Here is a 13,490-nt window from a genome sequence, read left to right on the forward strand (position 1 = left end):
TCACTCCAATGTATGTGTGTTGCCCACTTGCTTGTAAATCGATGAAAACGGCCGTGTTTTTGTTTTTAGGTGTCTTGGTCATATCAAATTATACATAATTTGTTTATGACAAAATGTAGATTGAAACATTAATGTAGACAACTGTTTTTTTGTTGTTGTTTTTTTTACTCGCCTTATGTATTAATGTTTATTTGTAAAGGGTCCTCAATGATGCTATTAACGTGGGTGATCTATAAATGTCCTTAAATTATTGAAAATACCACACTTGCTCATTCACCAACAATGCAGAGTTGTCAGTTCTTGGGCGCTTTTGCAATACCCATATTCCTCCATCAGGAGGCGCTTCCATTGAACCAATGCGTGTCGTTACTCTCTTTTCCAGTGCTCTAGTCCAAACTAGTCCACAAAGGGCCATCAGGCTGCAGATTTTTGTTCCAACCAATCAAGAGCACACAGTTTGACCAATCAATTGTCTGAAGACTGAGATCTGATAATTAAATGAGTCAAGTCTGGTGTGCTGCTGCTTGGTTGGAAAGAAAACCTGTAGCCACACAGACACAGCCCTTTGTGGAATAGTTTGGACATCCTACAGCTAGTACAGTGCTGTAGAGCCACATAGCAAAGTTTCGGTCACCAGGTGGCAGTGTTGACTGTCGAATACAGTTGCTCTGTTATACAGTTACATTATCCATCTTTTGGATGTTTACTAATTGTGTTCGTTGTGTAGCATTCCACATTTTTGTCCTGATATGTTAATAAACAAAAACTCAAAATCTGCACTGATTAAACTGTATTTTCTCCCTTTATCTTCCAGACCTCAGTGGATGGCCGTCTGCATCCCGCCTGACCTGATTCTGACAGTGCTGGAGGGGATAACGGCCATCATCCATTACTGCTTGCTGGATCCCAGCTCCCAGTATCACCAGGTGAGGGCGCTGTAGCAACATTATTGTAACAGTTTGGAACATAAAAACTGATATGTGTCATTATTTGATACATAATTATCATGTTTATTGATATATCTTCATTGCATAATATGGTATTGTTCAGTAAGCACTCACTCAGTTTCATTAAATTTTGTGTCTTTCAGTTACAAGTGAGTGTTGACCAGAAGCACCTTGCTGAGGCCCGTTCAGGTATACTGTCCATCCTCCATACCATCATGTCATCCGTCACCCTGCTGTGGAGTGTCCTCCACCAGGCCGACACCTCTGACAAGCCAGCTGCTGCCTCCGCTTCCTCCACTTCCAACATCAACCTAGGCTCCACAAAGGTACACCAGGCAGCATGAGTTTTTCTGTAATATATTATAATGCAGTTTTAGCATGTTTTACTAACCGATAAAAAAGCCTGAATAATTCCATAAGAGGGTCGGTGAAGATGAGAAACTAATGCACATTATATGGATTTCAGGTCTCAACAGTTTCAGTAATGACCGTGAAGTACTTTTTCTGCAATTATAGCTCCGTATTTTTCTTAAAATAGTTAATAACTTTGCCTAAATAGCATTAGTTTTTTCCGGAGACGGACTTGTAATTTAATTTTCACTGAGATAATACAGTGATTTCTATCGTGCACAGAACATGATTTGTAATCATTGATGGGCCTGTGTCCCTGAAGGAGGAATAATAACAAACCTAATTTACTTTAACAACTGACTCCCATGTTTTTCCAGTTTTAGATTGGGGAGTGGACAGTGTACATCAGGGCAGCACAACAATAATGATGTTTGAGAATTTGTTTTGTTTCAGTAACCAGACTACATGTGGAGGGTCTAGCGTGTAATATTGTAAATGAGATGCCTCCCCAGTCATTTAAGCATATTACAACACTGAGTTATTGCAGTCAATTGTGTTTTACTTTGCACAATACACTAGACATAGACATTTTATTAGCAAAGCTTATAGTGTGTTGAAACTAAAAGTGTTGAATAATACATGTTTTTAGGTCTAACCTCACATAAATCTGTTTGACAGAACCTCCGTCAGCAAATTCTCGAGCTGCTTGGTCCAATCTCCATGAACCATGGAGCTCACTTCATGGCAGCAATTGCTTATGTCTGGAATGAGAGGAAACAGATAAAGACTCCAGTCAGAAATAAGGTGAGTACTGATAAAAACATCCCGCAGTTTCAGGGTTGAGCAGCATCTAAACACATCCTTTGTTACTTTCAAGTGTAGTCGTTTGTGCTCACTAAGTAGAGAAAAATGTCTTAATGTTGCAGACTGAAATATAACAGCAGGCCGTTTCATTCCAACCTCCCATTATAATGGCTTTGAGAGATGATACCTTAAAAAGGCCCTTGAGTGATAAGAATGTTTCTTGTGCCATTACCGTCCATGTAAAACATTACAACCCCAGTGTGTCTGACTACTCTCTAATCACTAGCTGCTCAGAAGGTGCCACTGAAAATGCAGTGCATGTATTGTTATTGATGACTCAATGTGTTTTACTTTGAGTGAAGGTGTTGTGCTTACACTTAAACCTCTGATCTGGATTTATGCTGTGTGTATTTTTTCAGGTGATTCCTCTCGCTAGTGAAGAGCAGCTGCTGCTGGTCGAGCTGGTCCGTTCAGTGAGCGCCATGCGCACTGAGACAGTCATGCAGACGGTCAAGGAGGTCCTGAAACAGCCACCTGCCATTGCAAAGGACAAGGTTTGTGTTTATGTTTGTGTCGCTGTATTGTAACTGTATTGTTACTGACTGTAGCTTGTAGACCATTCAAAGGATCATTAGAGGCTGCAGAGCTATTAGAGCTTTACCACACCATAACTTTCACATCTGCTCAACTGCAGCACAGGTTGTTAACTTGTAATTTAAGTCAGGAATTTGTATCACACTTCATTTAATCACAGCTTTTATTTCCAAAGCAGGTACAGGGTTAGAGGTTTGTTGTATTAGCATGTTAATCATGCTTTTGTAAGTTTTGCAGTGCGATATTGCAGTTTTGGTGCATTGCTTTTTCACGAGTCTCTTATTTTCACCTCGTCATTCATGATATTTCCTCTCTACACACACAGAAGCACCTGTCTTTGGAGGTCTGCATGCTACAGTTCTTCTATGCTTATGTTCAAAGGTGAGCCCACTGCTTCCAAACAATAGTATATATTGGATTTATCTATATGATTTCACTTATTTCTTTACACTTTACCTTGTGTTCTTGATTGTCCTAGGATCCCTGTGTCCAGTTTAGTTGACAGCTGGCCATCTCTGCTGGCGCTGCTGAAGGACTCTGTGCAGTTAGGCCTGCCTGCCCCTGGACAGTTTCTCATATTGGGGTTAGTTTCTCCTCCTTCTCTCCTTCCAGTAGTTGTACAGGTGTCCTTATAGCCTCACAACCTCTGGGGAATCAGTTGAACAATTGCATTTAATTTTGTCCATCTGTGGATGTTGGAGTGAAGCTCACAGGTCAGTCTTATTTAACAGGCTCATTTCTCTTTCTTTTCTCTAGAGTTCTGAATGAGTTCATCTTGAAGAACCCCAACCTGGAGAGTAAGAAGGACCAAAGGGAGCTGCAGGTGATTAATTCACCTTTAACTTTAAATTGTTATTATGTCGTGTAGTTTTCATGTTGTTTTAATGTTTACTGAAGTTTTGCTTTACTTTCATGATCTATAGTCACACGGGATCATAGACTGAATTACTGTAATACATCCTGATTGGATATTATCCCTTACTAATGAGTATTCTATGTGTATTCAGGATGTGACCCACAAAGTAGTGGAGGCCATCGGGACAATAGCAGGCTCCTCTCTGGAGCAGACCACGTGGTTGAGGAGAAACCTGGAGGTGAAGGCTTCTCCTCAGATCGTTGTGGATGGGACCAATCTGGAGTCTGATGTAGAAGGTGAGATTCTTTCATCCACTTATTCCATTGGAGCAAGTGCCAATGAAGATCATATCTGTTTGATTAGATTTTGCTGCAATGTGTATATACACACCTTAAACTAATATAAACTTTTGGCACCATGTCTAATAGGAAAGTGAAAAAACGCTTTAATGTATTGTTCCATATCCCTTTCCACATTGTATTAACACATGGGAGAGATGTCCTGGTGCTAACAGTGTGATCAGTTATAACCACAAATTCAACACAAAATTAAACTCAATAAATTAGGGTTGAAAGAGATTCATGTGGGCTTAAGAAAATACATTCTGTATCTATTATACACGTATATGTTTACAGACATAAATGTTGCTGTGTGATTTGTTAACAAAAGTCACATCAACAGGCATGATTGAGACCTCAGCCCTGATATTTTATAAGTTCAATACAAAGTTGTGGTAGTCTTTGTTTTGGAAAGGGAGAGGTATTTTCTGTGTGTATACTAGAGATGTCTATTAATCTGGGTGATCCATTTGATTCAGAGAAAGAAATTAATCTGAATGTGAGGCACTGAAACTACATGTGAGGGGTAAGAACAGAGCACTCAGATGCTCCTGTTCACATGCACCACAATAAGCATGTGAGATGTGTGCATATTTTTGCATAATGGTCTGCATGCCTCAGCATGGCAATATTAATATGATTCTGCTGTTTAGCCGCTGTTAATGTTTGCTATGTGTGTTTTGTAGATTTAATGCTCACAGTGATGGAGGCCTCCAGCTTCACTCCATCAGTGTACAGTGTTCACGCCCTCACACTGTTGGCTGAGGTAAAACACTCATGTCTCTGTGATTCAGCTCAACCCGTCCTGCACCACTCTCTCAGTGTTTCTTAGTTGTTTCCATTGTTCATCTTGATTATGTCTCAAGCTGCTTTCACTCACATTCACCAGCTATGTCCAGGCCTGTTGCTCCCAGATGTAGCCCAACAGTACACTGACTACACACAGTACACTCCTACTGAACTCCACACAGCTGATTTACAACTAGCTCCCCTCCCCTGATGTAAATCATTATTAGTCAACCAATAAATCACTTTGTTGGGATTAGTGCTGTGTGCTGTGAATGTGCTGAGCTGGACAAACAAAGCCATGCACCATGTTTTCCACCCAGGCTGTTTTAGCCCAGTCTAGAGCTAATTATGCAGATTTTGCCCGAGCTTTACTGCTATTTGCATCTTTATACACTGACATGTTTAGTAGAGGCAGTTTATCAATATACAGTATGTTAAACTGCAGTTTGTCATTCAAAGGGTTGGCGCCCTAAATAAATGAACAAATAACAAAAACATTCATAGATAAAATGCAATTTAATGCTTGTAGCTGAATTTAGGTTGAAGGTTAAGGTGAAGAAACATAAACTTTCTTTTAATAATGTTTAGCAAGTTAGCTTTCTTCTTCATATTTATTATATTTGTTCCATAGTGTTAATTAGTGTTGATGAGCGTAATTGACAGAAACCACGCTCCTGCTTTTCTTTCAGCTGTTGCTGGGTCTGCTGATTGTAGTGCTCTTGAAAGCAAATGGGCAACATGGGAGTTAGCAATGTGGCTTGATCCATTAAAGCCTTTGTATAAAAGGAGGAGGATCTTCAAATCAATGTGAAATGTTACAGGAAGCCAGAGCAGAGCAGCTGGAGCTGGACTAATGTGCCCTCTCCTCTTGGTTGTGGTTAACAGAAGAGTGTGTATTTGAGTTGAAGTCTCTCAGTGCTTTCATTTTTTGGGGGAGGACAGTAAAAAAGTGCATTACAGTAAATGGGCTTACTTGAAATAAAGCCTTTTGAAATCTCCCTTTGTTGTCTGTTTTGAACCAGTTTACCTTGTAATCAGAAAGATGAACACATTTTTATAATGATTGATTAGGATATTGAGCTCTGCACTTAGATCCATCCGAGACAACAATACTCAAGACTTTGTATTTCCATCACAGTGTAGTCTGAGATTGCATCTTCTTTTAAGAGCGGTTTAAGGGCAGTTTCAGTGCTGTGTAATGATCTACAGTCTGACTGAGGATCCTCCACGATTTATTTCATTTACACAGTCTGAAACTATCTTTTTGAGTACCTAACCAATGAAAGTTGGAGAAGGGCTTATAGCTGCTCTGGGTCTGGGTTCTTTAATGAGTGTATTACAGTGGCTGTTTGAAACGTGTCTAGGAAGATGCCAGTTTGAAGAGATGTATTTATAATCTTGCTGCCTGCTGTTGTAATTATATCTGTAAGCACATCATCAGACAGTGTTGCCGTGTTTACTTAAGGAATCCTGAATTCATCTATTTGTTAGGTGCTGGCTCATCTGTTGGACATGGTCTTCTACAGCGATGAGAAGGAGAGGGTGATCCCACTGCTGGTTAATATCATGCACTATGTAGTGCCCTACCTCCGCAACCACAGGTGTGAACAAACCTTGTTTTCATTAAATTACTTTCTGTGTATGGTTGTGTTTAGAGGCTAATATTGTGCTTTACACAGCTGTAACCTACAAATTCCACTTTTTGTTTTTTTACTTAGTAAAATACAAGTTTAAATGTCAGGAAAAGGCGAAACAAATATTTTTTCATGTTACTAAGGAGGATGAAGTGCAGTGAACTGGCGAGTGTGAAATTAAGTCTAGCTGTTCACATGCATGTTTGAATTTGAAAGTGTAATGTTTCCTTTTCTCGTGGCAGTGCTCACAACGCCCCCAGCTATCGGGCCTGTATCCAACTGTTAAGCAGCCTGAGTGGATACCAGTACACTCGCCGAGCCTGGAAGAAGGAGGCATTCGACCTCTTCATGGACCACACCTTCTTCCAGATGGACTCGTCCTGCGTCAGTCAGTGAGTAGGGGAGAGAGCTGGGCTGTGTGTGGGTGACCACTTTTATAGCTCCTCTTAACATGTGGCCTAAATAATTACACTGAAATTGAGGAGAAAAATAGGCACGTTTACTATCTTCCCATGTTTGTCCACTATATTGTTCCTAGTTAAAGCAGAAGTAAGTGGTCCGGTCGTTTTCGCTAATGCTGCGTTCCAGGCAGGCTTTTGAAATCGTAAATTACAGCTTCAAGTCACAACTTACGACTTTGTAGCGTTTCAGGCAACCCACTCGTGTTTTTCCGACCTGTTTTACCGGTGAAAGTCACTATAACGGCCACTCGTAACTTCCGACCGGTGAACTCGTACCAGATCGAACTGGTACGACTTCACGGTCGGAAAAATACGAGTTTCCTTGAACGCACCATAACAGTCCTCGTCCCTACGTCACCACATTCACGGCGTTCCTTGGCTGCACACACAGCCCTGCATGCCGTTCTCTCTCCTCATTGGATAAAAACTGTAGGATACGATAAATGTTTTCTCTTCGGCTCAGAGCAGAGCAGAGGGACTGACAGACCCGTGTTTCAGTCCAAACACTCTATGTAAGTGATTGCTGTCGGAAGATATAACTATTTAAGACTTATATTAACACAAATATATCACTTACTTCTGCTTCAACTCTTGGTTTTTAATGTAAAGCAAAGTCATACGAACTTGTTCAAATTGTATTAACTACATGTGTCTAGTGGATGAAGCAAGACTGTGTTTCAAGACACATACAGTACATTTTATATGCACAGTATGCTTACAAAGGACTGAGACCTCCCAGTGTGCTATTTTCTGATAGAACTAATTTCATGCACAGCTGAGTTTCATTTTAAAGTCAATGTGTTAGAGTGTGTTTACCTAAATTTTCCATCAACATAAATTATTAATGGCTGATTTTAATGCCATAGGCTATGTCTGCTTATTTGTCTCAGTGTGTTTGTATAATGGTAGATAAAGAAAATGTCTGTCATTTTTCAGCTGGAGAGCCATCATCGACCACCTGATGACTCATGATAAGACGACATTCAGAGACCTCATGAGTAAGCTTTATGATTCTTTACTACAGTTTAGTTTATAGATAAGTTTAGCTCTCACCGCTGTGTTTGGTCACAGACCATTTAGCAGATCATGATCATCAAACTGACACTTGCAGATTGTTTTGCCCTTTTCATGTTTCATCTCAGACAGAATTAAATCTGTGTCTTGATCCAAACAAACACTTTAATTTCCACTCCCAATTAATCAACAACCCATTCAGCTGCAAAAATATGCTAATGTAATATAGTTCAAGTCTATTATGAGTTAAAAGACTGTGTGTGTATGTGTGTGTGTGTCCTACTCCAGCCCGGGTGGCTGTAGCTCAGAGCAGCTCTCTGAGTCTGTTCACCAACAGAGATGCTGAGCTGGAACAAAGGGCCATGCTGCTCAAACGGCTGGCCTTCACCATCTACAGCAGTGAAGTGGACCAGTACCAGAAATACCTGCCAGACATACAAGGTAAATAATACACACAGAGACATGGAGCAGCACTTTACACCATTTCCCATACCAAGCAGCATAAAAAATTAACCCTAATGGACTGAGTTACATCAGACAAATCATACATTGAGGTTTTGATACAGTCATGAAAACTATTATTGACAAGTTTTGAAAATATCCAGTGTTGCCTTTGCATTGTTTTATCTAGAATCTGAAAACATTAGTGTTAAAAATGTTACAGATGAAGCTTTCAGGTGTTTTGACCTTCAAGTTTTACCACATTAATTGAGCGGGTACTAACTGTGTGTGTCTGTGTGTTCAGAGCGTCTGGTGGAGAGCCTGCGTCTGCCTCAGGTGCCCATCCTCCATGCTCAGGTGTTCCTGTTCTTCAGAGTGCTGTTGCTGCGCATGTCGCCTCAACACCTCACCTCGCTGTGGCCCACCATGATCACAGAGCTGGTGAGAAACAACTGCACTCTCTTTCTCTCACTCACTCTACCTTTGTGTTCATTCCTCCAGCCTGCTACATGTATTCACCCATTCACATACACACACACACTTATTCATAAACTGATACAACTGTCTTCCTGTAGGTTCAGGTGTTTCTACTGATGGAGCAGGAGCTGACAGCAGATGAAGACATATCGAGGTATTTATTGATGACTGTAAACTGGATTTCAGCATCAAAAATAACATCTTTCTGTGTTCCTTAAAGGTGTACAGAAAAGAAAACTGAATTTGAGCCCACTCTGGATCATAAAATTAATATGATAACTCATCTTTCAGACGATGTAGGCCAAACTTTGTGCAAAATTCTATTTTTGAGTAAATCCGGGATGAAAGTGTGTATTTTTTTTTTCGCATTGGATAATGCAGGCGCACGGATTATACGTCAGCCTGTACACGATTCATCAGCCACTGATATTGGATCTGTCATCCGTCATTCAAACGTCTGAGACACGCACACACACACGGAGCTCGGTCTCGCCCCAAGCTTTGAATATCCCGCCCGCTTGATAACGACCAATCAAATTCGTTTTCCTTACTCGGGTAAACTCGTGTTGCAGCTCGTGACAACTCGGCGCGACAAACAGGACAAACGGCCGTTTCTGTACACCTTTAAATAACATATCATCTCCTGTTCTTCTCTAGAACATCAGGCCCGTCTGTAGCCGGGCTGGAGACAACCTACTCCGGAGGGAACGGCTTCTCCACTTCCTACAACAGCCAGCGCTGGCTCAACCTCTATCTGTCTGCCTGCAAGCTCCTTGATCTGGCCTTGGCTCTGCCTCCCGAGAGCCTGCCTCAATTCCAGATGTTAGTACAAACATAAATGGGTGAAAATAAGCTGTGCATGATGTGACACTCTAAATGTGTGCCTTTCCTCATTTGCGATGAATGGAAGAATGTCCAATCACATTGTGTTGTGTGTATTTGAGTGGGCACGTGAATAAGGTGTTTGGAAGTTGCTCGTTTAATGCTTTGGTGGCTCAGTAAATAGACGAAAATTGTGTTATTCCTGAGTGAGATCTGCCTCGTTATAGGTACCGCTGGGCGTTCATCCCAGAGGCTTCAGATGATTCAGGATTGGAAGTGAGACGTCAGGGGACTCATCAGAGGGAGTTTAAGCCATACGTGGTCCGACTGGCGAAGTTGCTGAGGAAACGAGCGAAGGTATATCATCCGCCCTCTGTCTACACAGGGTTATTAAGTGATGGAGAGAAATGGCTTCATTCAACGTGTCTAGTGTTCACAGAAACATTTATGAAAGGACACCAATTTCTCTTTTATGTCACAGCTCATTTCATTCGTGCTGCAGTTTCCTCCAGAAGCTCACATTCATTTTTCTACTCTGTCATCTATAGTAACTCGTTATGTTACGTCCTCCTTCCCTTAGAAAAACCCCGAGGAGGACTGCTCCACCAAAACCCTGTCCTGGGAGCCAGGCCACCTGATGCTGACCCTGTATGTGATCCGCAGCATGGAGCAGCTGTTGCCCTTCTTCAACCTGCTCAGCCAGGTGTTCAACAGCAAGGCCGGCAGCCGCTCAGGGCTTTCCTACACCCACAACCCCACAAACTCATCCTTCCCCAGCCACAAGGAGGGCCACAAACTGGAGAGCCAGAAAGTCTTCTGGAGTCAAGCTCGACAGAACATCGAGGAGATGGTGGAAAAAGATTTTCTAGAGGGACTCATCAAGACGTGAGAACACGGCAAGGGAAGAATCATGGGATTAACTCATAACTGATCAACACTAGTGAAAAACCTCAATCTGTACATTAAGAAGAAGGGAATATAAATGGGGAAATAGTTTGTACATTTTTTGTATTTATAATGATTATTTTACATTTCAAAGGCTATTGTATTTAATTTTAATTATTTGTATATATGGAGCAGCTTTGATGACTGACTTTTAACATTTTATGTGGGTCCCCTGGGACAAAGTGAAGATGCTGTGCCATTCCATATCGATGTGACTTAATAAAGATTTCTAACGGAGGGGTACAGGACCTGTGTTACTCTCATCACAATGTTGAATATTCACTTGTCAGGGTCAGGTCTTGGGGATCCGGTCACGGCTCCTTCTCTACTTTACATGAGGGAGCAGAGTTTATTGCATAAAATACTGGGAGTGACTCACCCAGTGTCCAACTGTAGATGAAGCACGGATCATTTAAAGAAAAAATACCTGTGCAATTACAGTGGCTTGCAAAGGTTAAGCAAGTGGAAGATGAAATGATCTCCAAAAGGCATGGAATTACAGATGACACATTCCCTTTACATTTTAAATAATATGATTTTTTCTCCCATCTTTTACATTTTCAAAATGACAGAAAAGGAAAGGGGCCTGCAGCAACGGTTTGAGCACCCTGCATGTAGTACCTATAGCCCCCCTTGGAAACTATGACAGTGTGTGTGTGTAAATAGCTTGTCTGAAAATAGCTTGTCTGATACCATGGTCAAAGTTCTCTGAGAGCTCAAGTCTCCTGGATTTCCCTTTCTTTTGCAGATTCTGCTGCTTTCCCTTTTTCACTCATAAATTGTAGAAAACAGAAAATAATACACTGATTCTGCTTAAAATATTGCAAAAGAGTGTTTCATGTTTAACTTTGGAAATCATTTAATCCTCCACTTGCTGTTCACTGTTCACATTAACTGAAATTTTGCATGTCACTGTAGCAAAATCTCACCAGAGGTAAAAAAAAAAAAAAAAAAGCCTACATATCAAATTATATTATAACGTGTGCAATGACAAAAAGAAAAAAAAAATCAGTATTTTATGTAAAAAAGAAAAGATCAACAAATCACAGTCCAAACCACCAGCTGCACCAGAGCTGATGATATCAGCACCATGGACAGAGACAGAGGCAGCGTCCCCTCGCGCGTGCCTGCAGTTTCATCTCGTTTTTATGGCTCCTCGATCAAAGAAAATAGTGTGAAGCGAGGCAGCACGCTTCACATGACCTTCATAGTGTGGTGGCGGCATGATGACGAGCATCCCGCCCTGCCTGCCTGCGTGTGGTGTGTAGTAGCTTCATTAACCCTTCACGTCATCATCCCCTCACGTTCGCAACCTCTTCTCGTCTCCTCCTCCTCCTCCTCCTCCTCTTCCCAGCTCTCGCGATGACAGAAGCAGCCGCAGGGTTGGTAACACTGCGTCACCTGACTCATGCGAGGGGGGCGGGGCGTGGTGAGAAATATAAATATATTAATAATTAAATAAACAAGAGGATGTAAGTAAATCCCCTCCGAAAACACCGCCATCCATCCATCCGTCCGTCCATCGACCCGGTGTGAAGCGCCGTCCATCGCCGGGGCTCGCAGCAGGCTGACGGTGGAGCAGCAGCAGCATCAGCATCAGCTAGAGGAAGCGTCCATCAGGAGGAGGGAGGAGGAGGAAGGAGGAGGAGGAGGAGAAACCGCTGCAGTGGATGGTGGAGGGTGATGATGCCAGCCAGGGCTTGATGTTCCCCTGCACGCCCCGCTGATACACACGGACTGTCGGACTGGTGGTGGTGGTGGAGGTGGTGCTGAGGATTATCCAGGAGACTGGAAGAAGAAGGAAGGGAGGAAGGGAGGCTGCATCATCCGGAGAGAGGAGCGTTTTGTCAGGGAGGGTGTCCAACAATGAGGTGATCGAAAAGAAAAAAGGAAAAGGATTTTTTGCAGTTGCTTATTGTTTTCCGTTTATAGACTACACTAGGCTATAATTTCCAGAGGGGGCTGGCCTTGAGCAGAGAAAGTCAGTTCATGATTGTTCCAGAAAGATTCAACACAGCTGAGTGTGGGAACCAGCCAGATTCTGTAGTATTGGTTTTGCAGCTTAAAATCAATTAATAGAAAGAAAGTGAGCTCCAGTCTGTCTCTTTATTAGTGGTAGGCTACTTGTTCCTTTGGGAGGAGGAAGGGGGGTTTCTGAGAGCAGCTGGTCCTACTGAGGCTGGTCATTCACTTCGCTGTATAGGGAGGAAGAGGAGGAGGAGAGGAGGGGGGGTAGGACCATATTATTATTGGACGCTTGGTAGCTTAGTCGAGGTTGAGCTCCACGGAAAGAAGATGTCGGGTCAGACGCTGACGGACCGCATCGCCGCGGCGCAGTACAGCCTGACGGGATCCGAGGTGGCCCGGGCGGTGTGTAAATCCACCACACATGAACAGACCGCTCCAAAGAAAAAACACCTGGAATGTGAGTATCTATCTATCTATCTATCTATCTATCTATCTATCTATCTATCTATCTATCTATCTATCTATCTATCTATCTATCTATCTATCTATCTATCTATCTATCTATCTATCTATCTATCTATCTACTGTGACCCTCCATCCATCCGTGCATCCTCCTCATGCACAACTAGGCCAAGCACCAAGTAGCCTACCATGATGGTTGCCTCCCCCATCCATTGCTCCAGCAGCATGTGTCAATGTGCTTAGAGGGGGTTCCTTCCTCAGCCACAGTATATGCTCACGTGTACAAGCAAACACACACACACACACCGTACAAACCAACCTATCACCTATAATGCCACCAGGGCTCCATCTTCACCCAGGTGAACTTGAACTGGTACTGGAGCTTCCTGCTGACTGGAGGTCTGTCTCTCCCATGCTGCTCCAGTAGCCCTACTGGTTGATGCATAATTGAAAAGGTTAAAAGTGCTGTTGTTGTTACTACTAAACACATGGATCTTGTCCATTATGATAGCTGTGTACCACGCCAGCATTAGCTAGGCTACTGTCCGTCTTGAAGCAATTTGCCAATTGGTTCTATCTGAAAAGAT

General features: G+C 42.3%; 2 protein-coding genes across 4 annotated transcripts in view; both read left to right on the forward strand.

The window, feature by feature from the left end:
• Positions 1 to 10,716, forward strand: part of dop1a (DOP1 leucine zipper like protein A) — a 32,000-nt gene extending 21,284 nt beyond the window's left edge. For all 3 annotated transcript variants that reach the window (XM_085802782.1, XM_085802780.1, XM_085802781.1), the window contains 18 exons: positions 815 to 926; positions 1,091 to 1,273; positions 1,977 to 2,102; positions 2,522 to 2,656; positions 3,022 to 3,077; positions 3,175 to 3,279; positions 3,453 to 3,519; positions 3,704 to 3,848; positions 4,577 to 4,656; positions 6,171 to 6,280; positions 6,556 to 6,705; positions 7,711 to 7,772; positions 8,077 to 8,229; positions 8,534 to 8,670; positions 8,805 to 8,860; positions 9,364 to 9,528; positions 9,756 to 9,885; positions 10,109 to 10,716. In XM_085802782.1, coding sequence (XP_085658908.1) covers positions 815 to 926; positions 1,091 to 1,273; positions 1,977 to 2,102; positions 2,522 to 2,656; positions 3,022 to 3,077; positions 3,175 to 3,279; positions 3,453 to 3,519; positions 3,704 to 3,848; positions 4,577 to 4,656; positions 6,171 to 6,280; positions 6,556 to 6,705; positions 7,711 to 7,772; positions 8,077 to 8,229; positions 8,534 to 8,670; positions 8,805 to 8,860; positions 9,364 to 9,528; positions 9,756 to 9,885; positions 10,109 to 10,417 — 2,281 coding nt within the window. In that variant the 3' untranslated portion in view covers positions 10,418 to 10,716. The remainder of the gene's footprint in view (positions 1 to 814; positions 927 to 1,090; positions 1,274 to 1,976; positions 2,103 to 2,521; positions 2,657 to 3,021; positions 3,078 to 3,174; positions 3,280 to 3,452; positions 3,520 to 3,703; positions 3,849 to 4,576; positions 4,657 to 6,170; positions 6,281 to 6,555; positions 6,706 to 7,710; positions 7,773 to 8,076; positions 8,230 to 8,533; positions 8,671 to 8,804; positions 8,861 to 9,363; positions 9,529 to 9,755; positions 9,886 to 10,108) is intronic.
• Positions 10,717 to 12,698: 1,982 nt separating this feature from the next.
• The window catches only part of snap91a (synaptosome associated protein 91a), a 49,660-nt gene continuing 48,868 nt past the window's right edge, over positions 12,699 to 13,490 (forward strand). Inside the window, exon 1 of the mRNA XM_085802783.1 lies at positions 12,699 to 12,898. Within this exon, the coding sequence (XP_085658909.1) occupies positions 12,769 to 12,898 (130 nt within the window). The 5' untranslated portion in view covers positions 12,699 to 12,768. The remainder of the gene's footprint in view (positions 12,899 to 13,490) is intronic.

The sequence above is a fragment of the Trachurus japonicus genome, chromosome 16 (assembly GCF_045865225.1).
Source record: "Trachurus japonicus isolate A0001 chromosome 16, Traja_1.0".
Lineage (NCBI taxonomy): Eukaryota > Metazoa > Chordata > Actinopteri > Carangiformes > Carangidae > Trachurus > Trachurus japonicus.